The sequence below is a fragment of the Pleuronectes platessa genome, chromosome 14 (assembly GCF_947347685.1).
Source record: "Pleuronectes platessa chromosome 14, fPlePla1.1, whole genome shotgun sequence".
Taxonomy (NCBI): domain Eukaryota; kingdom Metazoa; phylum Chordata; class Actinopteri; order Pleuronectiformes; family Pleuronectidae; genus Pleuronectes; species Pleuronectes platessa.
In genome coordinates this window covers 3,297,033-3,324,825 of record NC_070639.1, presented here as the reverse complement: position 1 = coordinate 3,324,825, position 27,793 = coordinate 3,297,033, and the positions used below count along the sequence as shown (strand labels likewise).

The 27,793-nt window shown below is 41.2% G+C and overlaps 1 protein-coding gene across 2 annotated transcripts; it reads left to right on the top strand.

Annotated features, from left to right (window-relative positions):
• LOC128456497 (aryl hydrocarbon receptor) lies at nucleotides 1-27,432 on the top strand. 2 transcript variants are annotated; one of them, XM_053440693.1, is made up of 12 exons: nucleotides 439-482; nucleotides 5,287-5,363; nucleotides 5,724-5,914; nucleotides 17,056-17,177; nucleotides 18,192-18,281; nucleotides 19,091-19,205; nucleotides 20,699-20,826; nucleotides 20,973-21,175; nucleotides 21,361-21,470; nucleotides 22,489-22,630; nucleotides 23,487-25,140; nucleotides 25,427-27,432. In XM_053440693.1, the coding sequence occupies exons 4-12, from the start codon at nucleotides 17,061-17,063 to the stop codon at nucleotides 25,499-25,501; spliced, it is 2,634 nt and encodes an 877-aa protein (XP_053296668.1). In that variant the 5' UTR covers nucleotides 439-482; nucleotides 5,287-5,363; nucleotides 5,724-5,914; nucleotides 17,056-17,060; the 3' UTR covers nucleotides 25,502-27,432. The 2 variants fall into 2 exon arrangements, with proteins under 2 accessions (XP_053296667.1, XP_053296668.1); XM_053440692.1 differs by lacking the exon at nucleotides 5,287-5,363 and having other exon boundaries at nucleotides 1-482.
• Nucleotides 27,433-27,793: the final 361 nt, after the last annotated feature.

Here is a 27,793-nt window from a genome sequence, read left to right as displayed (position 1 = left end):
AAAACGTTTCCTGAAAACGCCCCGTGAAAGAGAAAAGGCGGAAACTCCAGAGACTCTGAATAATAATAACATGAATAAAAAAAGCTTGTTTATCCAGAGGAGGGACGGACTTCAATTGACTTCTGCGCCCAAAACCTTCTTTTCACTTTCCAAACCTGCACTTTTTTTCCCTCAGCAGCAGTGACTCAGTCTCCACCCTCCGCAACAACAACCCCGACCCGGGTCAGCCGCTGTGACAGCCCACGGGATCCGTCAACTCGGCCACAGCAACAGCGGGCGTCCATGAACATACGAGCCGGAGGAGTGGCTGGCCGACACACGACGACGAGGCGCGGCGCGGAGCTCATGGAGGAAGCCCCTGTGGCGCAGGAGTGAAACAAAAACGTGGAGCTAACGTCAAGGTTGGAAGAACGAAGTGAAACCATGTTGGGGAACACGGGGACTTACGCTAACAAGAAGAGGAAGAAGCCTGTCCTCAAACAGTAAGACGCACAAATGTCATTAATCTTCAAACTTTGCCTCGCATTCTCCCTGCTGTCACAGATGGCGGCTGACTTCCCTGCAGTGTTTAACTGGCTGCAACATGTGGAAGGGAACGCACACGTGATACCGTGTAACTTGAAACTTGACGTGACTCTTTCAATTGTCACAAAGTTACTAAATGAAAAAGTACCCCCCCCCAAAAAATGGGTCCGAGTATTATAATATGATACAATGTTCCTCTGCGTAGTTTTCCGGGGACTATATTAGAGAGGACGTGCGTAAGTGGGATCTGGCGTAAATATGTTGCCCTGGCGCATTAATCACAATCAAGTGGGAGAATCGGCTGCTGCTCTCACGCGATGCTCCGAGGAGGAGGAGGAGGAGGGGGGGGGCTGCTGCTGCAGAGAATATTATTGTAATGTGATACTGCCTCGCCTTCGTCACTGTGGGATCAGGGCTGGCTGCATGTTGTGTGGTTGTCATCTTTGCCTTCCTCCACTGCTCGGTCTTTTCTTTTTAATGTTCAGCACAAAGCGAACCAGGAGACCAGTGGAGGGAAGTATGAAACTAATACACTTCATAGGGAAATATGTGGCTTAATAGATCACTTGATCCATACTGTTAACCTATAAAAAAAACAATCCCAAAGGGAACAGGCAGTGAGGAGGGTATCAAACCCAACCCTGGCAGAATCTTAAAGGGATAGTTTACCCCCAAATAAAAATTCCCTCATTATCTACTCACCATAGCTGATGGAGGATTGTGTTTTAAGCTTAAACTGAACTTTATTTTATTATAATTCATTCCTCATTTTGTGTGAAGCACTTTGTAATCTTGTTTAGATAAGTGGTATACAAATAAAGTCATTATTATTATTATAAAATGTCTGCACTTCTCCTCGTCCTAGTTACCGCAGCAGTAACTAATCCTTCAACCCAAACTAAAGTGAAAAACCTTCTCTCTCCAATATCTTATTTTCAGATCAGTTTCAGGGTTGTTCCTTTGTTAGTTGAGTAAATGTGTTAACTCACTCATCAGTGTATTTATATAATCAATGGATGCTTGAAGTCTCATTTATAGCTGATGCATGTTGGGCAGCCGCAGAAGTTCTGATAAACCCTCTGTATACGACAGATGAAGAGTAGACCAGTTGGTATCTAAAAAGCCAGATGTTATTTCAAGAAAGTGGTGGAGACCAGAGTGGAGCTTAAAGTTGATTAAGAATAGGACATTTTTAGTTGAACCAAACTTTAATACTCAGAGTAAATTGCAAACTTGAGCTATAATAGATAGTCCTGGTGTAAATGTAAAACAAAGGCAACCTCAACCATAGGTCTTTACTAGCTTTAACATTGACATACAATGATTAATACTAGAAAACAAACAAAATCTAAGTAAGTATTATGCTAAACTAACATATAGCAGTAAATATTCCTTCAAATTATATTGTACATGTCGATGCATTGTAAACTAGTTATGATCAATAGGCTGTTACCAATGTAAAAACTGAAAACACAAAAGTGACCTGTATGCAGATGTTTCTGAAGATGTGGGACTGACGGTCCAGCTGCAGAAAGGCACCACTGAGCCTGGCTGTAGAAGGCTGGGGTCACCACACAGAGGCATTCCATTGCAGATCGGACCGTCCAAATTCTCAGTTTTATTGCCCAGATGCCTTCTGTTTGTGCTTGCTGTCTCATTCACCATGAACTGTACTATATTATTTTAAATGGTACCTATTCATTGTAATTTATATGCTTTTTTTCAAAAGAGAACAAGCCCTCTAGTCTTGCTGCAGACTTTTTTTTTCGGTTTTCAATTAACGTTGTTATTGTGCATTTAACAAATTTAAACTATAAGTTGTATAAAGATGGATGATATGAGAGCTCCCAATCATCTTGATGGCACCCTGTGGCTGGCTGCTGTATAGGTCATAAACCCTGCCTCCTCCATGTTAGCAGATGAGATGTGGACCAAAGTACAAAGAACAGTAAAGGAAGTTGTTATCAGACTGAGGATCAAGTGTTCATAAGTCTGATTAGTTTGGTTTTAATTTATTATTTGATGATATAAAAGGGGGGGGGGGGGTGGACATCCACACCACGACCACCACTGCTCAGACTCCAAATGATGTCATGAGTGCAAGATGGCGCCATCCATGTCGTGGATAATAAGGCCTCACTTTCATAGAGCATGAGGAAGTGGAGATGTGTCATCCATCTTTACAGTATATCAACCTACGATCTCAACCCTCTCCGTTTGCTTAACTTCCAGAAAATGCAGTTTCAAATTGGAAGCCACCATTTCATCATAGGAGTATTTATAATGCTGTTGTACTCTACCAAACTAAACAACAGGAATCCACTGTGATTTATTGCATTTGTCTTTTTGGAACCCGCTGTATCCTTTATTCACTGTAGAGAGTATCTACAAGTATCAAAACAGTCACTGGGAAAATATGAGTTAATCATAGTTTATAGGCCCTTTAAAACAACTCCAGTAATATGTGTGAGTGTATGGATCATAAGCAAATGATACGTTATATGTTTGGGATTAAGGTTTTTTTTCTTTGCAAGCAATGCTATCCTTAATAAAGGGTGGTAATATGATACACACACTCTCACATATATGTTGGTGAGGGGTGTGGCAGAATGCTAACACACTCCTGGTGAATGCTTTCACAGTTCCTCTTTGTTCTTTGCCCTTTGTTACATTTTCAAAAACACCAAGTAAACACTTTTTAATGTCGCTCCTCTGACCAACTCTTCTTGAAACATCGTTGCCATCAAAGCCTGAGTTTGAACTAGCACCTAAATGATGTGTTTTCATTAATAACACGATTGACTCAGCATTGTTAGGTGTGTATGTTAGAATTGCTTCATATTATTGTTCAACAACGTAACTTTGTGTTAAACTTGTTATTGTTACATTGTTATCTCATTAAAAGGTGAAAGGTATCACTATCTCTACGTTCGTGGGGGAGCAGGGAGAAACTAATGAGGAAGCAGGATGTGGCTGGCAAGTCAAACCATTGAAACGTCTGATGTCCAACTCCTGTTCACATGTTGAAGTGCCTCTGAGCAAGACACTGAACCTCAAGATAACCCTGATCTGTTTATGAATAGTGAAAAATCAATCACTTTAAACAAGAAAACCTTTTGCCACAAACTTGACTCACCCTAAGGAGTTTGTGGTGGAAACTCTTGCATCCAATTCTCCACTGTCTGTCTGTAACCAGATGCCCTCATTTCATATCATGCTATTGTCTCTGCATTGCTCTGAACCTTGACTGGAAAGAGCAAATATCTGCCATTTAGAGGCTAAGCTAGGCCTCAGAAGATTCCTGAAAACCCACGGTTCAGTTAAAAGCATGATTTTTTGAGCCATGGTTTAGTTCATACCTGATCTGACCTGATTACTGCCCCTGTGCCTCTGCAGGACACTGGTAATAGGAACTGCATTCATGTGTTATTTTGTGTGAGCTCTCAATTCTATTTCTGTCTCTCTTTCTGGAAGACTTACTAAGCCAGAGCCTGCTTTTGTAAACTACCTTACTTCCAAATCAGCAGTCTTTTCATGAAGAGCCAAACATCTGTATATAGAACGAGCACATTCAATACTTTTTGAGCCGCTGACTCATTCCTCTGGATCTGGCAGATGCTTCATATCTTTTCAACAGACAAATATGTGTCAGTGGCATAGCAGCAGACTCAGTGCAACATGTCCTGTCTTACATTTGCGACTGAGGTGTTTGAGGTCATTTCTAATGCTCAGCTCTACTCTTGCTCTATAGATAAGGAATTCCAGCTGAAATTAATGGATGAGGTAAAACATCTTTGTTTCTGACAATGAATGCCCTGATGTCTGCTGCTCTACCCCGTGATCCATAGCAAATCTAGGTAGAAAAAATTGTTCTGAATGCTGGCTTTTGTCTCCGGTAGGCATTTCTTGAGAGTGAGATCAGTCCTTCTCCATTTCTGGGAAGGTACAGCTAAGATCTGATGCCAACAATTGAGTTTTGGTTTGCATTCTCCACACTATTCAGTGGCAGAAGAGGAAATATAACAGCCTGCCATTAACATAGCTTTTAGTAAAGAGAGAAATATGCTGAAAGGTGAAGAATTTGCAGCCTGACACGGCAGATAGGCTCCATTAGTAACTGACTTGGAGAAGCTGTTGATGTTGAGTTTACTTTTAATTTTTCTACGGCTGAAATCAAGTGATTTACTGACGAGAAACCGACTAGACCAGACTGACCTCGTAAAGATTTGCCGAGAGGACTTTTGCTTCAGACCAATAGAAATCCTGAGTCGGATTTCTGTCTCGGCCCAAACCCCACCAACCCTTGCCCTAAGTTTCAAGAAAATCGGTTACGTAGTTTTTGCGTAATCTTGCTAACAGCCAACAAGCAATGAAAACATAACCTCATTGGTAGAGGTAATAATATCTGAGGGGGACTTTGACACTCAGATATTACAATTTATAATTGATAATTTCTCACCTGTGGCTCACTGTTGTGAGAACTTATCACACTCCTGAGACGTACTCCTTGTTGTTCCTGATAGGAATGAGCTTGCAGATATACGTTTTGAAGTGGTTGGCTTCCAAAATGGTTCTTCTCCATCAATGTAGCGATTATTTCTGAATACTTTGACTCTGTTGGGTCTGAGTGTGGTGGAGGAACGACAGCAGTGGTGTTGTGTTATCCCAATTGTTCTTTTTTGTTTGTTCCAGGTGTAGCATGTGCATCTGATTTGTGAGAAATGACATGCCTCAATTCTGAGTTTGTGTTTTGCACTTCAGCACGTAAAGCTGCAGTCATGGTCAAAACCGGTTTCCATTTGGATAAGCTACATAAGCAGTCAATGAAATTGCTTAAGGTAATTTGTCAATTTTTCATGCTGGTTCCTGCACGATTTATTCTTAGGCGAAGATTGTTTCCCTGAAGAATAAACAATTAGTGGCAGATAAGGATGAACAAAACAGCAGAATCTCAAATAAAAAAATTGCTAAATGTTTTTTGTTTTAGCCTTATAACTTAAGATTTTTTTGTGTCCCCCAGTAGTTATGTGGGGTTCAATGCTAACATTGCTAAATCATGTCCACCACAATAAATACTTTTTTCCCCCCACATGGTTGCCTGACCTGAATCTTCCATGGTCCTCAATCTTAATTGTCTTCCTCAGCATATTTATGATTAAAATGACCAGCCCTGTTTTTTTTCTGTTTTTGCTCCACAGAAAGAAAGTCAATGAAGGCAATGAGGTTGTCAAATCAAACCCTTCAAAGCGACACCGGGATCGGCTGAATGGGGAACTGGACCGCCTCACAGACCTCTTGCCCTTATCTGAGGAGGGTCGCTCTCGTCTGGACAAACTGTCGGTCCTTCGCCTTAGTGTGGGATACCTGAAGGCCAAGAGCTACTTTAAAGGTGAGGAAATACAAGCGAAGTCCACTGTTGTGAGAGGATGTCAACCTTGGCCCTGAGTGACAATGGACTTGGATCCGGGACATCAGTGTTTTAGGGCAAATCCTACAAGCCCTTCCTTGCATTGCACTAACACTGCTGTCTAGATTGACAGAAGATAACTGCTGAGTAGATGCTTGTACAATGTTTCTTAGTCTTCCTACATCCCATTGTAGGACTGAGGTTTTCATGGAGTAGGTAACAATATGCAAAAACAGTGGGCAATTCAAAACAGGAGAAACTAGGCCTTTCAACTGCCCAAACTGGAAGTGATCGGGGAGTAGCTGCACTGGCAGCACCTTTGACAGCCAAGGCAGGAATGATTAGCATGTAGGAATCTGGTTTTAGGAAACAACACATCCTCAGTACTTGAAACCTTACTCCACCCTCTCCAGTGAACAACAACTACAATAGTCCACATGCAAAAAATGATGAAGGTTCCAGTTTTCACTGATGACTGAGTAGACTTGCAGGCACCCAGACTCATGAAATCTGATGAATCATGAGTGTGAGTCAATTATATGTGATTCATGCACATAACATCACCACCTGCAAATGATAGATTTCGGTGAGTTTAACAGACTAGTCATGGAGTTGGCAGATGAGATGGTGAGTAAGTTGATCGGTACCTCTGACACTGACTTTAAAACGCATGCAATGTACCAATGTACCAAGACGCAACAAAGACGTGACGTCTTTGTTGCGTCTTGGTACATTGTCTGTGCATTGTTCAGACGCTATGATCTTCTGTTTGTACTGCACAAACAGCACTAAATGTCTCTGTCAATTATAACCCATGTGATTGGATTAATTACTAGCTTGATCGCCAAGAATAAAACTTGGAGACAGGTAATGGCTTCAAAGTACAAAACTTGTCCCAGCAAAATGATATTATCAGGACTAGACCCCTTCTTGATTAGTTTGTATTGTCCATGTGGCAACTTTATGATCAGTTTATGGATGGAACATGTACAGTGATGGCACGACAGCAGCATATACAGGGTAAGTATGTTTCCTTTTGATCGCAGCGACAGAGACAAAGCCGTCAAGCAGCCTATTCTTTTTTTAGAGCTCTGGCTCCAGGTTGTGGATTTCATCAGAGTTATAATTATAGCTTGTTATCAGTCCAAGTACAACTCATAAAATAATGCCGTTGACAAAAAGGGAATCTCTCTCCTACTACAGAGTGGCTAGAGCTAGGGCTGCCCGATATTAGGAAATGCGATATGCAATAATGTTGTTAAATATGGCAATGACGGAGAGACCACTGACAGCTCCACAGCCAGGAGAAGGCGCACAGCCTGGCCGCGGTGCCACCAAGTCCGGGGCAGACACCAGGGAGCCATGCACAACTCCACTATGCCCACTCACAGTGTTAATGTGGGGTCATTGCATACAGGTTTGGACCGTGAGAGTACATTTTTTAAAGGTTTTAGCAGCTCTGTCAGTTATTTAAATCCTCTCTTGCCTTTGTCATTAGTGTGTGTGTGTGTGTGTGTGTGTGTGTGTGTGTGTGTGTGTGTGTGTGTGTGTGTGTGTGTGTGTGTGTGTGTGTGTGTGTGTGTGTGTGTGTGTGTGTGTGTGTGTGTGTGTGTGTGTGTGTGTGTGTGCGTGCGTGTGTGTGACTGTGTGCGTGTGTGTGACTGTGTGTGTGTGTGACTGTGTGAGGGAGAGAGAGAGAAAGAGAGGAAAAGAGCTAGTTAGTGAGCGGCTGAGGAATACGCATGCTGCTCTGAAGAAAGACTTATGTCATTGATGAAAGTATCGATCATTATGCGATGATCAGTGTTGATATTGTGGCGACAAATCAATCAACATTTTAACTGTAGCGAGTCAGAGACGTCAGCAAAAACAAAGACAGAGAGCGAGAAAGAGAGAGCGAAAGAGAGAGAGACAGAAAGACGCATACAGCAGTGGAGTCTGTGTGTCTATCTGTGTCCGTGCAGTTATTTTCCTCAGCTTCACCAATATTTTTTATAATTAACCGCTCATAGTGATGAATCTGACACGGGCAAACGTGATCACTAAGTGTTTCCACAGTAGAGTTAAGTTGGAGGAGGTTCAAATTCTCTGTTTTCTCTCTATTCTCTTCATATTCTCTTGTTCCGACAATGATTCACTGATGGAAAAACCAATCAATGATCTGAATGTCTTTAATTCATCATGTAGGGCAACAGGGCTCCATCTGATCGGCCAAATATATTGACATGCAGAGAGTGAATACCTGGTGCATGAGAAAACTTATTTATCACAGGTTTTGCCGTCTTTTGCAATACGTCTATAGTGCATGTTTGTTGCGCAATGTACATAGGTTTTTCGATATACTGTGCAGCCCTAGTTAGAACCAGAAATACCGACAGTTGTTGACTGGAACTATATTATTTGTGACACAAAGGATTGAAAAACTCACTGCAATTATCAGACTGCAACAATATAGGTTTGTGAAATGACTTGCCGCCTATACACATAAAGATCAGTCCGTCAAAACATAATTTCAGCTTTAACAGATCCTTTTAGTTATTAACTAGGGATCATCAGCGTTTGTTGGGTAGTACAATTATTAGAAATGTAGGAGTTGGTGTTTTTGATGCCTGAGCAACACTATCTGTTAAATACTCAAGATATCTTAACACAGAAATGTAATGCTAAGTAACTGGACTACAGCTTTAATCAAATTATGAGTGATGTGAATGCAAAGACCGCCTCTGATGACCGATGTCCTCCTCGGAGTAACATGATGATGTGGGTTAAATCTGGGTCACCACGCTTCAGCCAGTCGTCTTCAACTGGGACGAAAATGGGTCAGACACTCTCTGACATGGTTCTTTATGTGGGTCGGAAACTCAATTAAACAATTAAATGTAATTTTAAATGTTGTCTTGTTTGAAGAAAGAAAATAAATAAATGAATAGATTGCACGTGCGGGTGACTGAAACAAGAATAGAAAGGAAGCTTTACCGGTAATAATGTAATTGTGCATAATTCTATGGTTTAGCAGTAAATTGTAGCTTAAGTTGCCGACTGAATTCTCCTGCATTAAAGTGCACTTTAAAAGTGAAAACTTAAAATTGCTCACTTAAATAATAGAAGTACTTAAACCTCAAATTTCTTGTGTGAAATGGGCATCACTAAATAACTTAAATTGGCCAAATACCGGGTCTAAAGAACCATTCTGCAGGGGGTTTTTGACTCGAAGAGCTTTCCTCTTCTTAGCGAAATATTGACGTTCTAAAGATGAGTGTTTTGGTTTGTAATTTGTTGAGGCTTGTTGACCTTTTCAGAAAAATTGCATGGGAACAATTTGATGCAACTATTCCATTGAATAGATTTCATGTTCTAATCATTTCTTTCACGTGGTTTGATCCCTGGCTCCCCCAGTCCACATGCTCTAGGAATTATGTGGTTGCTAAGACTAGGAAAGCTCTTTGTAAAATGCAGCCTTTAAAGACTTCATGTAAAATATCTGGGGCAAAAGCACACTTTTTCTGTACAATGAATGTATAATGAACAAAAGATAATGTGTTGGCACAACTTTTCTTAAAACTCAGTAATCCAGTGCAGGCTGTGAGTTCAGAATTGTGTTGCGTTGGGGTGTGGATTCACAAACCCACACATGCTCTTACAGGCATTAAATTGTGAGCCTTTCACCTGTTAGCACTGGAGTGAATGAACACTATGTGAAGTGTCAACCATGCCAACTGTCTTCTTGTGTGTCACAACACCTAAAGCCAACTTAAGTGTTTTGTAAATCGCTGCTGAAAGCGAAACGTTCCATGCTGCTTTCTCATCTGTTTGTTTGTTGAGTAAACAATGGCAGTCAAAGGAAGTGTGTTGTACATTGTAAGGTGGGATATCGGATTGCAGGGTTGTGTATCTCAGCCAGCATTGGTATCACCTTGTGTATTTCCACTGAGGTGTTGATTTCTCTGAATTTGTTCAGAAATGGACTGTCGTGATTTTGTTACAGCGACTCTTTTATAAGACAAAGCATTGATCCATGCGACCTTTACGAAGCAGCAAACGACAGACGTCATACAATTCGTAAGTAAAAGATGAAAATAAGTCATGAATAAAAAAAACTAATGTCACAGGAGTAATGTTCCTGTGGTTCATCCAATGCAACTCCACCACAAACAAGACTAGGTTTCATCAGTCATCTGAGGTTGTTGCTCCTGTGTAAATAAGCTTAGGAGTAACTGAAAGTCCTAGTTTTATATTTCACAAGTTTTTATTTTTGTTCTTCAGCACTTCCATTCATCCATCTATTGTTACGAGTGTCTACGAGTTATAAGAAACAATTAATTTATAAAGTCTCACTTGACAGTTGTGCACAAGCTGCTCAGTGAAATCTTGAAAGAGGATCAGGGGGGGCGGTGTCATGTGTTGTGGAAAGTTTTGTCTTTCAACATCTCCTGTTGTCTTTGTATAGCTGCTGCAGATAGCCAGATACGTTTATGTACCATATGACATAGATTTAGCTTTTGTGTAATTTTCAGAGCAAATTTCAGTTCCACAGAAGATGCAACGTAAAAACCTCTGACAAGGGGGTTATGTTTTTGTTTTTGTTTGTCTATCCGTTAGAATTATGCCAATACTACTGAACCAATTGCCATGACGTTTGTGGGGTATGGGATGGCTCGAGGAAGATTAAGTTTTTATGTGGACCTGGATAAATGGGCAAATCTAGGATTGGTTAGATGGGGCATTTTCCTATAGCAGAGGTATGCATCATCCTCCAAGTTTTGAATCAAACACATATTCACAGGTTGAAGAAATGTAAGGATAGGAATGAAGACACACAATCTACCTTGTGGCGAACATGTACAAAATGGTAGTGATAGCACTAAAATAAACTATACATAGACATGATTGCCTGAGTCATTGTTTTATTGCCTAACTTGATTAAAACTGACTAAAACAGCAGTTCAAAGTAAAGTTAATAGAACGTTTAGACTCAAACACATGGCAACATCAGCTCTTAACTTTCACCTTGTATCAAACACTGTAGATATACATAACAACTCAGCCTTAATTTTATTTATAGTAAGTTGGATAAGAAGAAAGGTTGAGTCCGGATGATGGATACAGAGCCTGGGCTGCCTATCTAAACAAGATCACCTAGGTTGACTCTCTGGGGTTATCCCAGTCAAAACATAAGTCAGGGATGGATGTTCAAGTGGGGACATGCCTCAAGGTTGAGATAAAGATCTTATAAACCGTTGAAAAGAAAAAGAGTTAAAGAAAAGATCAAACATAAGCAGTTTTCAGGGGTGCAAGTATGATTCACAGAGCCGATAATGAAACAAGCTATTTAAGTTCTTTGCTATGAAAGCTGGACCGTTGGACTCATAGCGTGACTTCATGAGGCAGCGCTGAATAATTTTGAAAGGCTTGTGGATCACTGTTGCTGACATGTTTGTGTGACGCTGGTAGAAATTTCAGAAAAATGTGGACTGGCTTTCCAAGTCCATTGAAAACATCCAGGGCCTGTTAGCAATCATCGTTGATGTGGTAACACAGTATTATGTGCTATAATTTAATTTAATATGGTATTTCGGGGGACATCTGAACCATGTACACACAAACACACGGCCGAGTGTTAGAGAAGAAATAAAGAGGTAAGGACAAGTATCAGTGTGGGGAAGCCCGGTTTTCTTTGTTATTGAATCCTCAGGGGATCATTATGAGGATATATTTATTTGAAAGATGGGTTTTGCTAATATGAGCATTTAAAACCTCAACGTAAATCACCTGTCAGTATCACAACATGTGAGAAGAGGACATCATGCCGGGCTGACAGCGCTTGCGTGTCGGCTCTTGATTCATGACTTGCCTTTTTAGTGTATCGTGAGAATGCAAGCGACCGCTGGGAGACAGATTTAATCATGTTTTCGTTTTCTTTTTAACAATTTCCATTCTCTGGAAGGTTTGTTTCTGAGTCTCTCCAGCTTTAAACCACAGCATTGAATCCACCCTTCGTACGCAAACCTAATTATTTCCCCCGGGCTGGCCAAAGCCAAACTCGCCCACCGAGGCTTTCTGTGTCATCTAGAAAAGTTGTCCCACCCGAAGATCCGACACATAGAAAATGTGTTACTACATTTATTTTAGGGCTGTAATTTCCTAATTACAGCCCTAAAATAATACAATTTTAAGGCTGTAAATAAAACTCAGGATAATCAAGGTCTGCTTTTAGTGTTTTTTGCTACAGCTCACAAAGCGTTTCAAACCTGCTTTCTGTGGCCGTAAACGGGGCTATTCATCAAAACATGTTCACTGAGACAATTATAAGCATTTAATGAAAATAAATATAATAAAGGAAAATATGTTAAGTGCTACAGAAATTATGTGTGAAATAGGATTTCGAAAAAACCTGCAATAAACTCTATCAAGGAGGTTATGCTATTACTGCGTTTGATTGTTTGTTAGTTTGCAAGATTGCACAAAAGCAATTCAAACGATTTCCACAAAATCTTGTGGAGGTACGGACCCTGGAATGGTTTTTCGCTCTCTTAAACATTGTGGGATGGGGGTGTTTTTCCACATTTACCCTAATTTCTTTGAGAATATCAGTGAAAGAATCTTGATAATGAATTCATAAAGCTGTTTTCAGACATGCACCAAACTCTGGATAATCTCCTGAAATGATCCAGAGGGGCTGAAACTGGGAACGCAAATGTCCATGTCTGTTGCTATGGATATTCTCCGGAGTTTCTCCAGCAGCCCCCCTACTAAATACTCATACACACAACAAACCATGTGATTTATGTATTGGAATTCAGAAGTTACATATTTTGCATGCTGTGGCATCCTTCACCTTAATACTTAATCGACCCAGAGAAGCTCCTGCCACGCTCTTCTGATGTGACAGTCAAACTCAGGAAAAAGTTCATGTCTGTAAACAGCCTTAAGGGGACTATTTTCCTTGGCTGAGGTGTTAGCTGTACTAAGTGACATTCTAGTTTTATCATAAACTTCCCATTTTTGTGGTAAACCCCCAAGTTGCTATAGTATTCATCTGTCTTCCCCTCTTTCTTTTCTACATAACACTCTGGTAAAATCACCATAACAAATTGAGGCTGTCACGCTACAGTAGTTGAAAGCAAACGAGGCGTTAATCAAAAGCCTGATGAAAGGATGAACCTGCGGACTTAGTGACCCAGCTCGTTGGTTGTTACTCGCTGCAAGCCCTCCCCTACCTGCACATCTGCGTGAGAACAGAGATCTCTGTACAGGATCTACTGGAACTAAATGTTTTCAAATCAAGATAATATTCCCCTATGCATTGCTGGCATGCTTTATTCTTGCTCTGAATGTGGCAGGCATCCAATCCGTGACTGCATTTCCTTTTCTCTCTCCTTAGCTTCAGTGTTTATGCGGATACTTCAAAGTAGATATTGTTTTCATAGGTTGTTTTAATTCTGATTCTCAGAGCATTTAAAGATTCTTTTTTTTAAGTTTCAGTTTCATTTGAATTCTTTAACCAGTGATTTTTTTTCTTAGTTTGTATTTATATTGCACTTTTCTAGACTTGTTGACCACTCAAAGCCCTTTACAGTACAGTTTTCCATTCACCCATTCACACACACACATTCATACATTAGCAGCACTTTTTTTTTCTATGAGGGGCATTTCAAGGTTCAGCATCTTGCCCAAGGACACTTCGGCATGCAGATGGGAAAGACTGGGATCGGACTGCCGACTGTCTGGTTGGCGGACAACTGCTCTACCCCTCAGCCACAGCCTGAGACACCATGTCCCGATGTCTTTGCATTCATCTCACAAACTCTACTTCTTCTGCTTAAACTTGTGTCGTTGACTAGTCAGAGTCGTGCACATAGAAAGACTCTGCCCCCCCCCCCCCCCATGGTTCTTTGGTTTTTCTTAATTATCCCTCGATGACAAGACGTGAACTCCTTTAAAGACCGCCTCATCCCCTGTTGTTTACCTGGAGTGAATCTTGTATAAAATAAAAGCATTTCACCAATCCTGAAATCGGCTGTTTTTAGAAACTCTTCTGGTGTCTCGCTGCGGCTCGCTGCTTTTCGAAAAAAAAAAAGAATTTGAAATGATTGGAGGAAGCTTTCAGGTTGACTGTGAAATGTTTTTTATCATTACTGTTGAAAGCTGCAACTGCTTAATCCAACAGTAAAGAAGCTACTTTGTTGCTTTTACATGCTGTCGTTTGCCATCGTCAATACAACACATACTTAACTATCTACGGGTGCATAGAATGCTATCTTGAAAAATCTATCTACATCGCGTACGTTTGCTAGGTTGAGGCAACCAAACGTGATTGGTCAGCTCAAGATTCTAGTTTTCCTTCTGCATATTTCTGGAGTAAGTGTTTAGCATTTTGTGATACAGAAAAATACGTCATCACTTCAAACCTTTTCTAAACTTAAATCAGAAGGTGAACAAAGTCATGTCAACACAACTGTTTCAGGATTAGCGAGTGCAGTCATCCATTTTATGATAGATGGCACTGCCTTAACAGAAATCCCTCGTTGAATCATAAATCGGGCCAGAACACCTCAATAGTCATAAATCTGGCCTCAGTGTCAGAATAAGTGTTTCCTGGCCTGTTGTTGAAACACAGATGCCATAAAATCATATCAATCCTCGATAAAAAACGTGAATACTCTCTTCCTGTCCGTGAGGCCGGCGTCTGTGTTTGATGTCAGTGGGAATCTGCGGTTTTCTTCCTGCTCTGCCTCCAACAAACTTACAGGAATGTCTCTGTAGCCTCTGGTCAATCTCGAGTATCACGAAACATCTCTCTCCTGCGGCGTCGTGGAGAACTGTGAGTGCACATGAGGAACTCTGCACAGAACTGTGCCATGAAGTGTTAACACTGTTCACAATAGAGGAAGATGAGGGAGGCAGAACAGAGACCTCACCACTGGGGAAGAAAACCAGAATGAAAACAAACAGGCGGCCACAAAGAGGCCCACTCACTAACGCGAATACTGAGCAGAGAAAAAAAAATACATCAGAAGTGGGAAGAGTTTGACAGTGTGTAATATTAATTATTTATCATCCCTGCCAGGGATGTTATGTCTTTGTTTAGTTTCCTTGTTAGTCAGTACGATCACAAAACACCACCAAACTGGAGGGCAGAAGGTGCTATTATGGGTCCGAAAAGGACCCAATACACTTTGCTGCAGATCTGATTAAAAAATAAATCCTTTTTGTTTTACTTTCTCTGTGCAGAGTTTTGCACAGAATTCAATCTATTTCGGAAGCAGGGGGGCAAGATCGCCCTCACATGCAACATATTCCTAGCGACAAGTACACAAACTAAAGAGTGAAAGAAAAACTTCTCACGTCAAAGTGAGAACTGCATTCCATGCCATTGAATTGCCTACGGTTACATGCACAGCTGCAGCTGAAACTATGAGGTCTGACTGCGAGGATGGTAAAAAATACTTTATGGATAATAGTGCAAGCAAGCCAGAAGCACACAGAGCTTCACAAAGCTATACATTGCAGCAACTAAGCAAAACACCAAGATAGTGCTCTCTAATGTCATTGTTATTGCTTATATTTAAATGCTGCTAGAAAAAGGGAGTCTAGATAATTAATGGGAAACACTGCTTTGACATGGTGAGATAGGACATTAGCCTTCTCAGAGCGACCTGCCAGTCTTTCTGTGTTAGTTAGCAGGATTATGCAAAAACTACTGGAGGGATTCATAAAACATGGAGGAGTATATGGTAAAGTTGAACTTGTGCAGATGTTATACAGTCAGGGGATCCAGGGTTGCCAGATATTCATTGATTTCCTGAGTAATTCATGGATCTTCTGGTAAGAAATCATACATGTTTTGGAGACTGATATGTGCAAATTGGTGCATATCCACCTAAAAATCTGAGTCTAGTGTATTTAAATGTCGTTTCATTAGAGGACTGTAGGGTCTAGGCGGAGGTATGCATATTCTATTGTTGAATGTGATTAAAAAATTCCCCCCTGCCTGACAGTTTATTCTTGATGACAGTGTACTGGCGCACATGCAACTCACAGTTTACTAACAATAATCACATGCATGGGTTGCGTTGTCAGGCTTGCAGCTTTGTGTGCTGTGGATGTGTGATTGTCAGGCCGTGCAGGTCGGTGTTTATGTAAACACTGTGTGAGTTCTGGCTGAGGGGCGTGGAGGGTCTGTGTCAGAGGGGAGTGCTCAGGGGCCCCCTCCCTCCTTTTAAGAAGTTGCGTGACAGGACTGGACTGACTGGTTGAGAGAGGCCATATCCTGGGATTTTCCTGTAGTGGCCTTCCAGATAAGAGAAGCACTCTTTGGCGGCTATTGCTTGCAAAAAAAACTCCAGGGACACATGCAGGAGGATCGTATGTGTTTGTGTGTGTATTATTTCTGTGTACGTGTTGTGTGTGCGGAAAATGCAGGCTGCCAGAACAGTTAAGATTATTGATAGGTCCTCACAAGGTTTTTTTGTAACACTTGGCCACAGGATTGTAAAAATACAGTCTGCATAGCAAAAGGGATCCCACAAGGACAGAGGAAACACAGTGTGTGGTGCAGTTTGCCATTTAGTGTGGATATACCCTTTAAAATCACACAACGAGCCGTAATGATTCAGGATAACTCTTCACTTGTTCTAGCTCATCATCACCATAAGTGCACGAGTGTTGCCACAGGGCCAATTTAACCGACTTTTGTTTGCAGCCGTTGCATCATTTCCAGGCTCATAAATCACAGCATGAGGATGTTTGACAAAGTTATTAATATTAGTGTGAGGCGACCTCCCCCTGGTCTGCCCCCTCTTTCGCTCCAGTTCCCCATCTTGACCTTCAAATGGTGAACGGTAGTTAATGACGGAAAAAAAAAACCTTTGACCAATCAATCTCCACCAAGTTTGCTGAAATTCCATCAATGAGGTGTTCAGCTATTTTGTACATGCACATACATATATACAAACATCTACAAACGTCTATCCCGGTGTACAGGGGGAAAACTTTGCTTCACTCACACAGAGTTGATATGGTTGAAACCTACAATGCATTCCCCTGCATTCTTAAAACCTACAACCTTTATAAAAATATTGACACTGCTGATTTAGTCTTCTCTGTTTTGTCTCTGTGTGCAGCCATCATGAAGAACAGCAGCAGCAGCAGCAGTCTACAGATTCCTGGGCTGAACGGGCAGAACGGACAGAAAGGGAACAACATGGACACCACAGGCTTCTCCGAGGGCGACCTGCTACTCCAGGTACGACACAGGAATGAGTTAACATCGAGGGGAAAACTGCCATTTAAACCCAACTATAAATTATCTGAAAGTGCATTATTCATTTGTAGTACATTTATTAAAATCCCACACAAAGGTCCCAGCGAGCAAAGAGCAGGAACTCACTTATCACAGGAGCAGAAAACCAGAGATAATGAATGAAAACCATGAAACTCTTGTATTTAAATGAATACACAATACCTAAACAGCACGAGGCGAACAGGTGTAGCAATGCACAGTCAGACTTTGTTTAATGTGCGTTTGCCATTTTGTGTATTAGAGCTAATCCAGGTGGATCCGTCAAGGAGGAAGTTATTACAGGTGACGCTGCTCGTCTCGGGGCCTGTTGTCAAAACCCAGCCATGCTTCATGGCTTTTGTCAAAACCGGTGGATGTCCAGTTCCCTGCACCTTGTTATCTTAGGCTCAGCTGTCAGTTCCAGTTTAGAACTTTGACCTGTGTGATGATCAGAACAGGCAGTGATTATGTTAACAGAAAGGACTTGAAGAAGCAGGAGCTGTCATTTTAGATGATGAAAAACCATTCGGACTGTTTGACCCCTTGTCCTTTAAACTGAAAAAACATTTACTTTGAATAGATAGGGAAGTAACTGTATTAAAAACAAATCAATACCTATATGTGTCTTTTTGTGGTTTGGATCTGTAAATTACGTAAAATTAATTCTTCATGGTCACATGACCCAAGTTGGGGGAATTTTATTTCGGTACTGTCAGCAACACAAAGTAACCACACAATAAATCATCCTGACAACATTCTTACAGACAATTAAGGTCAAACCACTGTTTTTCAATCACTAACTTATAGAGCTGCTTCTGTCATAATAAGGTTGTTATATTTAAATTTGATGTGGTGGTGAGTGATTATATTGGACATGCATGTGTCCCGTCTATGTGGATACGCCTGATTGGTCTATGTGTCAGTTGAATACCTGCCATGTACAGTTTACATGTGTTTAACTGTCTGTTTCCTGTACAGGCGTTGAATGGGTTTGTGATCGTGGTCACATCGGAGGGTTTGGTGTTTTATGCCTCTCCCACAATCAAGGAATACCTGGGCTTCCATCAGGTGAGCAGGTGGCCTCCTTAAAAACTCATCATTTGAAAGTTCACTGTTAAAATTACTAACAAGTGCCTCATGCAGCATTAGTTAAATATTTCACTCAGTTATCCAATTTAATATCATTGTTGTGTTACTATGGATTCTTTTTATTGGGTGAAGACGTGAAGTTTGAAGTCCATAGACTGTTAATAAAAATGGACGACGCGTCTCCACTTCCTCCCTCTGTTAAAAAATTAAGACAAAATATCTCAGGAAGCAGCACTACGGATGTCATTTGGAGCCAGATTCTGTTCAACAGTGATCGGGGTGTACAGCCAAAGTATCACGCTCACGCTGAGACATGCAGTCGATCACTCACCAGTCAGCCTCAGCTGTCAATCTTCAAGTTAAAACCTGTTGTTATGTCATCAAATAACTTACTAAAAGCTAAATTATGAGAAATATGAAAACTGGAACAGTCAGTTTGATAAGAACTACCTAAAATGTCACATCTGCTAACATGAAGGATTTAGGCTTTATTACCTATGCTGCAGACAGCCACCAAATGGGGATCAAGATGTTTTGGCTTTACTTTTGCGGAGCTGTCACCTCGTCCATTTAGGCAAATAGTCTATGAAACAGACATGGTTTACCCAATAAACGGCTAAATATGAGTCTGAGAGTACAACATTAGTATTCTTGCTGTAAGGGTCAGCAGGAATGTAGCAATTGCTAATGTTGTTCTCCCATAGGAGGTGGAGCCTTAAGTGTTACACACCTCATGTCTATAAATCCCTTTTGATGTAGATAAAGTTTTTCCTCTCTACTGCCAACAGTCGGATGTGGTTCACCAGAGTGTCTTTGATCTCATCCACACTGACGACCGAGACATGTTCAGACAGCAGCTGCATTTCGCCCTGAACCCACCACCAATCAGCACGGCAGGAAATGGTGAGTGTGACGAAATTTGTTCTAAGCTATAAGCGTGAGTCCAGTCTGCACATCTCTGTGTGAAGACGACTTCAGTCAGAGGTTCCTGGTTGTGATGTGTACCATCTCCATCTTCTTATCTTCTTATCAATGAATATTGAGCCAAAACATGCATTGCATCTGACTGCACCTTCCTCCTCAGTGCATATCATCCCCCTCTAGTTCCCCCTATAGGCATGTCAGTTGGTATATTAGTTGTCCTATCCCTGTATTAAGGGGGCTTGGCCTGTGCGGTGGTCAGCAAGAATGCATTTTGACATAGATACAGTATAAGGAAAATTCTGTTAAGACTGCCCGGACTGTCAACTCACAAAAAATCACACTTTTTAATGTGAGGACTCTCTCCAGCAAAACATTTATTGCGAATGATTTCATCCTACAAATCTGGACTTTATATTTTCAACAGAGTCTTTGTTACTTCCCAATGACAGCAGCCAGCTCATTGAAGTATGTCCTCCTCTCTGATGAAGCTGCCCCATTGTGAGCGTTAATCAAACAAAATTCGAATGTAAACAAATATTCCTGCTTACACTTAAACTCAGAATTGTTACTTCCAACAAACAGTGGATTTCTGTCAGAGTTCTCCAATGTCTTATCGGGCCATTCAAATACTGCCATCTACTGGATACCTGTCAGAACACATAAAGTCTGTTGTCAGAAATCTTGGCCGTGCCTGAAACATGCTTCTGCGTTTTCACGGGCCCGTAAGCGCAAGAGCCCTTCCGGGTCCCTTACGTGCTTATGTATCCCTTCTTACGTGCTGACGGGCGTCGCCCCACTTTTCTAAAATTTACGGCGAAGCTCCGCAAGCTCACTCAGCCCGCAAGGCTGTGATTGGTCTGCTCTACATCCCTTCTGGAGCTGCATTTCCGGTTTCATGCCCCATAATACAGGCAGAAACAACGGGAGATTTAGAAGAATGAATATGGACCAAATAGAAGAGCGTTTGGCAGAAGAGATCCGAAAGTATGACCACTTGTATAACCCGTCACTGACTGGCGTATTTGTCTGCCTGAAAAAGGCTACAAGGAGCCGCAGTAGCTATGTAAATAAACAATCGATGAAGAAGAAAGAAGGCGTCTCTCAGGTCGTCTTCGACAAAAAGCATTACTCCGCCTAGTGTTCTGGCGCGGAATTGCTTGGTAAGAAGCTGGGGTTGGGGAAGCATGAATGACAACGAGTCTAGCACCACAGCGGCGTGAAAAGACGCAGACGCAGTCGCAGAAGCATGTTTCATTGCAACTTGAGCTTCGAACAGCACATAACAAAACTTGTGCAAACATGTTTTTATCTACTGAGAGATGTTGCTAGAATTCAACCTATGTTAAGTTTGAAAGATATTCCTATTATTTAATCTTAAAGTGTTTTTTTTCTTTGTGTTTTATCTGATTGCTTTGATTAAGTGCTGTATGAATAATGACGAATATGATTATGATTATGATCTTTGTTCTCAGGCTTGCAGAGCTCTGGTAACACAGAGAGGTACAGTCCTGAGCACCTTCCTCCAGAGAACTCGTCCATCCTGGAGCGGAGCTTTGTGTGTCGCTTCCGCTGCCTCCTGGACAACTCGTCCGGCTTTCTGGTTAATACAATATTTGTCTTAAACTGAACAAAAGTAGCCAATAATGAAGGCTAGTGGTGGATTATTACATTTTCTTAAATCTGATGCAGTCATTATGAAATATTGAAGGCCAGTTCAACATACCAAAACTTGATTCTCTGAACCAGGCGTTGAAGTTCCAGGGGCGACTGAAGTTCCTCCACGGTCAGAGTGTTGTGAAGGACAACAAGACGTGCAACCACCCTCAGCTGGCTCTGTTCAGCATTGCGATGCCTGTTCAGTCCCCGTCCATCGTGGAGATCAGAGCTAAGATGATTCTGTTTCAAACCAAACACCAGCTGGACTTCACACCCATGGGCATTGACAGCAGGTGCAGCAAATTCCTCCATTTTTAAGTTTTCTCTTTCTTTCTCATGGCAGGTAATTGTTTGGATTTTATATAAATGGAACACATCAGGCAGCTTCTCAGGCTTTATTTCGATCAACTGGACTGCAGATTGTTTTGTTTTCTTGTAACGCAGCAGAACAAAACTTATGTTTTCTGTCTTTCTCCAGGGGGAAAATAATCCTGGGCTACTCAGAGACTGAACTGTGTATGAAAGGCTCCGGCTACCAATTCATCCACGCAGCTGATATGATGTACTGCGCTGACAGACACCTGCGCAGTATGTTGGCAGTTTGAGCTTTGATAGGGAGACATATTCATTTGTATTTGTTTTATTACTGTAAAAGGTTAACCTACTCTAATGTTCACTTTCCTCAGACTGTTGGTTTTAGCTCCTCTCTCTTAAAAGCCTACTTCTTGATAAAGCCCAGTTTGCTCTGATTGGCCAACTGCTACCACTCTGTTGTAATTGGTCAGTTGCTTGGTGGGGTTGGGGGGGGGGGGGGGGGTGGGGGGGGGGGGGGCATGAGCGGACTTTGAACTTTTAATATTTATTATAATTTTTATAATATAAAACAATGTATAAAGCTGCTTTCAAACATGCACCGGACTCCGCAGATCCTCCGTTATTTCTATGGAGGAGTAGCATGTGTGAACGCAAATGTCCGAGTGAGAAGCCCCGTATTTTCTACAGACTTTATCCGCCTGGCCCCCTAGTATAACGTCTGTTGAAATCCAGGAAAAGTCGATGGATGAACACAGCAGGGGATTAACCGCAAATGAGTGGGGGTGGTTGATGATGCTTCTAACACGTGACGGACGCAAAATTGAAAATAACAAAAATAAAACAAATATCTCCCGGTGAAAAAATCAGTGACACACGAAGAAGACTGCGTTAATACCTCACTTCCTGCTTCTGTCTGCTGAACCCGACTGCTCCTCCTCTCACTCGAAAAAACATCATATGTCTCATTTGATGTTGTTTGTTTTTAATGAAAGAAACAGGAATCAAAGTTGACAAGTTTTATTTATCTGTTTTTTATTGTCATTAGAGACGTTTTCCAAAATATTCTGCTTCTAGTATGATGCACAATTACAAAATAATTGTTAATTGTACAATAATTATTAATATGAACCAGAATACTGTACTGTAACCAAAACAGAGATCGCACTCTTGTCCACATGAGACATCACTTCAACTACTGTCCAATTTGTTTGTGTTACGCTCAAAGTTGTTAAGAGTTGTTTCCTGCTATCACATTGTTAATCTATTATTGTGTGTGCTGTTTCCATCACAGTGATTAAAACAGGAGAGACCGGAATCACTGTCTTCAGGCTCCTCAGTAAATCAAACAGCTGGGTATGGGTGAAGTCCAATGCAAAGCTGATCTTCAAAGAAGGACGACCAGAATTCATCATCTGCTATCAGAAAGCTTTAGTGTAAGTGTTTTTTATATTGGTCGACCCATTAGACATATTCAGAGGATTTTGGTCACAAGTGGACAGTTCTAAGTTCAGGTGGAATCCCACCAAAGAGATCTGAGCTCTGATCACTTTCAGAGGGGGTTTTGGACCAAGGTGGTCTTTAAGCTGCATGAATGAAAATGTGTTTTAGCCCATGGTACAGTTTCGTAATAAACACAAATGTTTACTCATCTCAAATGAGTAAGATCTAGAGCTTGACTAATTTATCGTTCAAGCCATGAAAATCAGTTGATATGAGCCTTTCCAAGATGGATCCGGATCAGCGTTTATTTAGCAAAAAATGCACCAATATGAAAAGTTCAGTTTTACAGAATAAATGATGCAGAAAAACATTTTTACATTCACAAAAATCAAGTTAGATAAATAATTATATTTATAGTTTTTTATAATAAAGTTTATCGGTAAACTACAAAATATCAAGACTCGTTTATGTTTTCTTGTTATGGGTATTGGATATAGACATCTTGCGAACAAAATTATATATATATACGTGTTTATAGATTGTAGCTGAGTAAAAATGTAAGAATTTGCTCTCACCGTAAGAACTGACGTACATGTTTATTTCCATATAGAGCTGAGAAGTGAGATTCAATCACAAGGGTCACAGGAGACATATCAGGACTCATTTTACTGCCAGCTGTGAACTGCAAACTTGCTGACTTTGATACGGACTCGCTGTCTACTTGTGATCAGATCATTCAGGACAGATCTTAATACAGGGTCTGAACGCGGCCTCGGTTACTAGAATTATAACTTTATTGAAACCTGAGACTGGTTTGTGTTCTTGAATATAACATTTGGTCTCTTCCAGCAACAATGAGGGTGAGGACTATTTGCGTGAGAGGAGCTTGCAGCTTCCCTTCAGCCTCACCAGAGGAGAGGCCATCCTCTACAACACCGGCCCCACTGTGGACGTCACGGCCTCTCAGTTCAATAAAATGTTCAGCAACACGGACATAAGCAAGGACATGGCGCCCCGCTCTTTGCTGGACTGCTTCCTGAGACAGGATGAAACGGCGTACATCCAGACAGTGGAGCCGCCCTTACCTGTGGACCAGGTTTACAAGGAGAGCCGCGCTCTTGTCACCATTTCCAGTGATGTGTGGCAGGAAAACAGCGCCCTGGTCAATACAGACCCTGTCGCTGTGAAAGCAGAGGCCAAGCAGTCTGTGATGGCTTTGATCGACAACTTTCAAAAAATGGCTCAAAGTGGGGACTTCAGTGCAGCGCTGCAGAATCTGGAGGTGGGCGACGCTGAGCTGATGGAGTTGGAAAACCCGCTCAAGAGATTGGGTCAGGACGAGGATCAGCCGAACAACATCAGCTCTGAGCTGGACAGCATCCTCACAAATGACATATTTGACTATATTGACAGGGTTCTGTTCCAGGAGAAGGGAGGCGATGGTCCAAGCAGCCTCTGCAATAATCCGCAGGAGCCCTTCAGTGACGCTGCTCTGTTCTCAGCCACTCAGCTCTGTGAGGCACAGTTGTTTAATACACAGAGTCCTCTTCATACCTACTCTCCAAATAATGGACTCTACACTCACCAGCAGGATCCAGGGCAGAGCTTATCAGACCCTGCACAGATACTCAACAGCACCAACAAACTCTCACACCAGGGTCCCCTCATTGCTGCGGCTGACACCAACCTACCGCCTCTTCAACAGCTGCAGCTCAAGGACATTTTCAGCCCGTCAATAGAGCTCCCAGATCTTGTTGTTCCTGATGCCCCAGCCTCATTCCAGTCCTGCGGGCAGGTGCCCATCATGAGAGGGGTACAAAGGGTCCCTGCTCAGACACCGTTCCTGCCGAACAATTTGCCGGCTCCTGCGATGGCAGGGAATGGACACATGCTGCAGAGCTCAGTTAAACAACCAAAGAACATAGCACCCGGTGTGGTGGACATTTTGCCACAACTGATTCCCTGCAATGACTTAAGTTCCTCTACCACACAGATCATTCCCATTCCCTTTGCTGCAGCATGTCTGCAGGGAAGTTCCCCCTTTGAAATGCACACGGTTCAGCAGTGGCCACAGGGTCAGCAGCAGATGCTGCCTCAGTCTGGCATCATGCAGAACGGACATCAGCTGATGCCAGACTGTCATGGCCAAACTTCTGAAAGCCAAACAGTTTCGCAAAGTGGTCTATGGCACAGGCGAGTTACCGGACTGAACCACTCTCTGCAAGGCGGGCTGGCATGTGGACAGGCAGTTACTCACAGCAGCTGCATGTTTGAGCAGCACATTTCCTCCAGTCCAGCAGTGGGCGACACGCTGGCGATATCTGGTTCTTCAGGCCTGAGGCAAACAGGAGTGACGCTGGATCCAAGTCCTCTTCAAGGTTCCTGCTGCTTCCAGTGGAGCCGCAGTGAACCAGTGGTGGGAGCATCGACCATCAACCAGATGAAAGGCAACATCCCGTCAGAGCACATTCAGCACTACCAGGAAAACCACAGGCAGACACAGGTAAAAATGTGTGTGTATGTTTGTGGTATATTTATTCATTATCAAATATCCTTAATTTAAAATGAAAAAATAAATGAAATACATGATAAAAGATTATTGTCAGGATGTAATGAAATGGAGTGTTTATTATTTTTATTTTACGCAGAATTATTTTGGAATTGATTAATCAGATAATGTTTCAGAATACCGTACATAATATATAAGGCAAAGAGTTTTGAGAAGTTGAAATATTTTTTACTTTTGAAATTGCTAATATTAATGTTTGCTCCTCCTCTTCCATCCTCAGGATGAAAAACTCTTGTCTGAACTCAATGGGATCTTTGCGGCTCCTCCCCATGATGTAGCCATGTACTCTGGGTAGTCGAGGAAAACACGGTGCCTGTATCAGTGCTTTTAATGCTTACCCTCCTTTTTTGTATCACTTTGTGTTATATTTACTGTGTCCACTCTCATGTTTGTCAGTTTCTATTGAAGATACACTTAAAAAAATAACGATAATGAAAATATAAAAAAATAAAAATGAAGTATAAAGCCGAAAGTGCCTGTACCAGAATGGAACTTTAGCCAGTTAGTAAGCTGGGTCGGGGGAACCCTAAAAAGTTAAAGAAAAATGTATTTACAAGGCAAACAGTGCTCATGTCCACAGATTTCCCAGATTTAAATTCATGAAACAGTCAGAATGTGATTTTTTTTTATATATACATATACACAGCTGTACCACCATCATCCTTATCACTACAGATGAAATCATCTGTATATTTGAAACGAAATGCTTAAAATGGCCTATGTAAGTATATAAATACAATATTGGACGCCAATGTATTGTATATATGCTTCAATAGAAGGGCTGATAACTTGTGTTTATCTGTGTTCAGTGTAAATGTGCACGAATCTCAACATTCAAGACCAAGATTTAACGAGTAGAGGAAACAAAATCACAATTAACAAAAATGACATCTGTCATATTAGGCCTTCTTTCGGCTGCTGCTGCTGCTGCTGTCAGGGATGGAAACGTTTTGATTAGCTGCATCATTTCAGTTCAGTTAAGGATTTATCGAAACAGGAAATAAGTACAGCTGAGGGAGATTGTATCCAAATTCTCTGCTGCCAATTAAGACTCATGGGCTATTTAACAAAAATGCATCTTCCTGGTGTTGGTAAAGCAGTGGCAATCTGGGACCATTAGCTTTGAGAAACCAGAGCATTGACAATCTCATTCCATTTGTTGAAATCCTCTATACATCCCGATAGAAATCCCTGAAGATAGTGATGATCAGAAGTTAGCAAGTAAGTTGCGGCAAAGTCAGTTGTCAGTCAGTCAGTGAATGTTCATGTGTTTTAAGGGCGGTGCATATATATGTATATATATATATATATATATATATATATATATATATATATTGTACATATTTTGAAAGTTTCACCTGCTCTTTGTTGCTTTTCCAGGATTAGGTCTCAGATGATGGAAAACAATTCCTGAATCTGCCTCCTTAATGAAATTGGCTCTGAAAGGATTAAAGGATTCTTCCTTGTCCTCTACCTTTTCACCTTTCAACTAAGTTTCAATAAAATTAGCTCAGTAGTTTTTGCGTCATCCTGCTAAAGACAGAAAAACAGCAATTAAAATATATGATTAAAACTTCCTCGGCAGAAGTTACAAATGATGGATGAACTTAATACATAATTTCACACCTTCTTCAGAGATGTGAGTGAATTTGCAGAATCTCTCAACCAAACATTCACATATTTCTCTGCCATCCTCATATTATCTGATCTCGTAACTATATTTTCCACTTCCCACACTAAGCCATATACATTGTTACCCTTTTTTTTTCTTTGCTGTCTTGCTTGAAAATATTTGTATTTTGTGTCTTTCTTTATATTCATATTCACCACACTACAAAAAGACATGGCAGCTTAACCACGTATATCCCGCTGCATTGTGGGAAATCACTCGGTATCTCACCTTCCATTAAGATTCTGTTTTGTGGTTTCAAACCTTAATGTCTAAGGACACTTAATGAATTGTCTTTGATGACGGACTTTGATCAGGCTCACCCCCTCGGATTAAAAAACAAACCTGGAGCCAAATGTTTTCTTCACAGTTGTATTCATATTTTTAAATGTGTGCCTAGACAGTCGCCATATTGTCCTTTATTTGTACAACAATTTTTCAGTTTATTTAGCCAAGTAGTAGAATTATCTATATCATAATACAATATGTGTATTAAATACGTAACAGCCTTTTTTCTACTGATAAATGCTTTTTCATAAATGTTTGTTATGATTAAAGCTTTGTTTGACTCTTTTCGTTATGAAGTCAAGTTAAAGATCAGATCAAACTTCAATGGAGTTTCAGTGTTTTCTGTGGTGGAGCGTGGTGCTCACTTTACCACAGGCTTTTTGACTTTACAGAACTTCTACATTCACGAAACAAAACTTTCATAATGCAACAGAAGAAAGAAACTGAAAAAACATCAAATGTGTCCTTAAACGTTTGCTTTGTGACGTGAGCATTAAAAATCCAAATTTGTTTCCTAGAACAAGTTTTGCCCAAAACAAACTCACTGCTTCAATGATTTGCTTCCTTTTCTCCCATGAGAAGATTGACATTACTTGTCTTTAATCTAACAAGAACAATACACGTTATTAT

What these genes read in the sequence shown, in the direction of transcription:
- LOC128456497 (XM_053440692.1), top strand. Translation starts at nt 424, where the DNA reads ATGTTGGGGAACACGGGGACTTACGCTAACAAGAAGAGGAAGAAGCCT. An exon ending in AAGAAGCCTGTCCTCAAACA is followed by an intron (nt 483 to 5,723) that starts GTAAGACGCACA and finishes TTTGCTCCACAG; the next exon opens with AAAGAAAGTCAATGAAGGCA. An exon ending in CGCTGACAGACACCTGCGCA is followed by an intron (nt 21,471 to 22,488) that starts GTATGTTGGCAG and finishes TTTCCATCACAG; the next exon opens with TGATTAAAACAGGAGAGACC.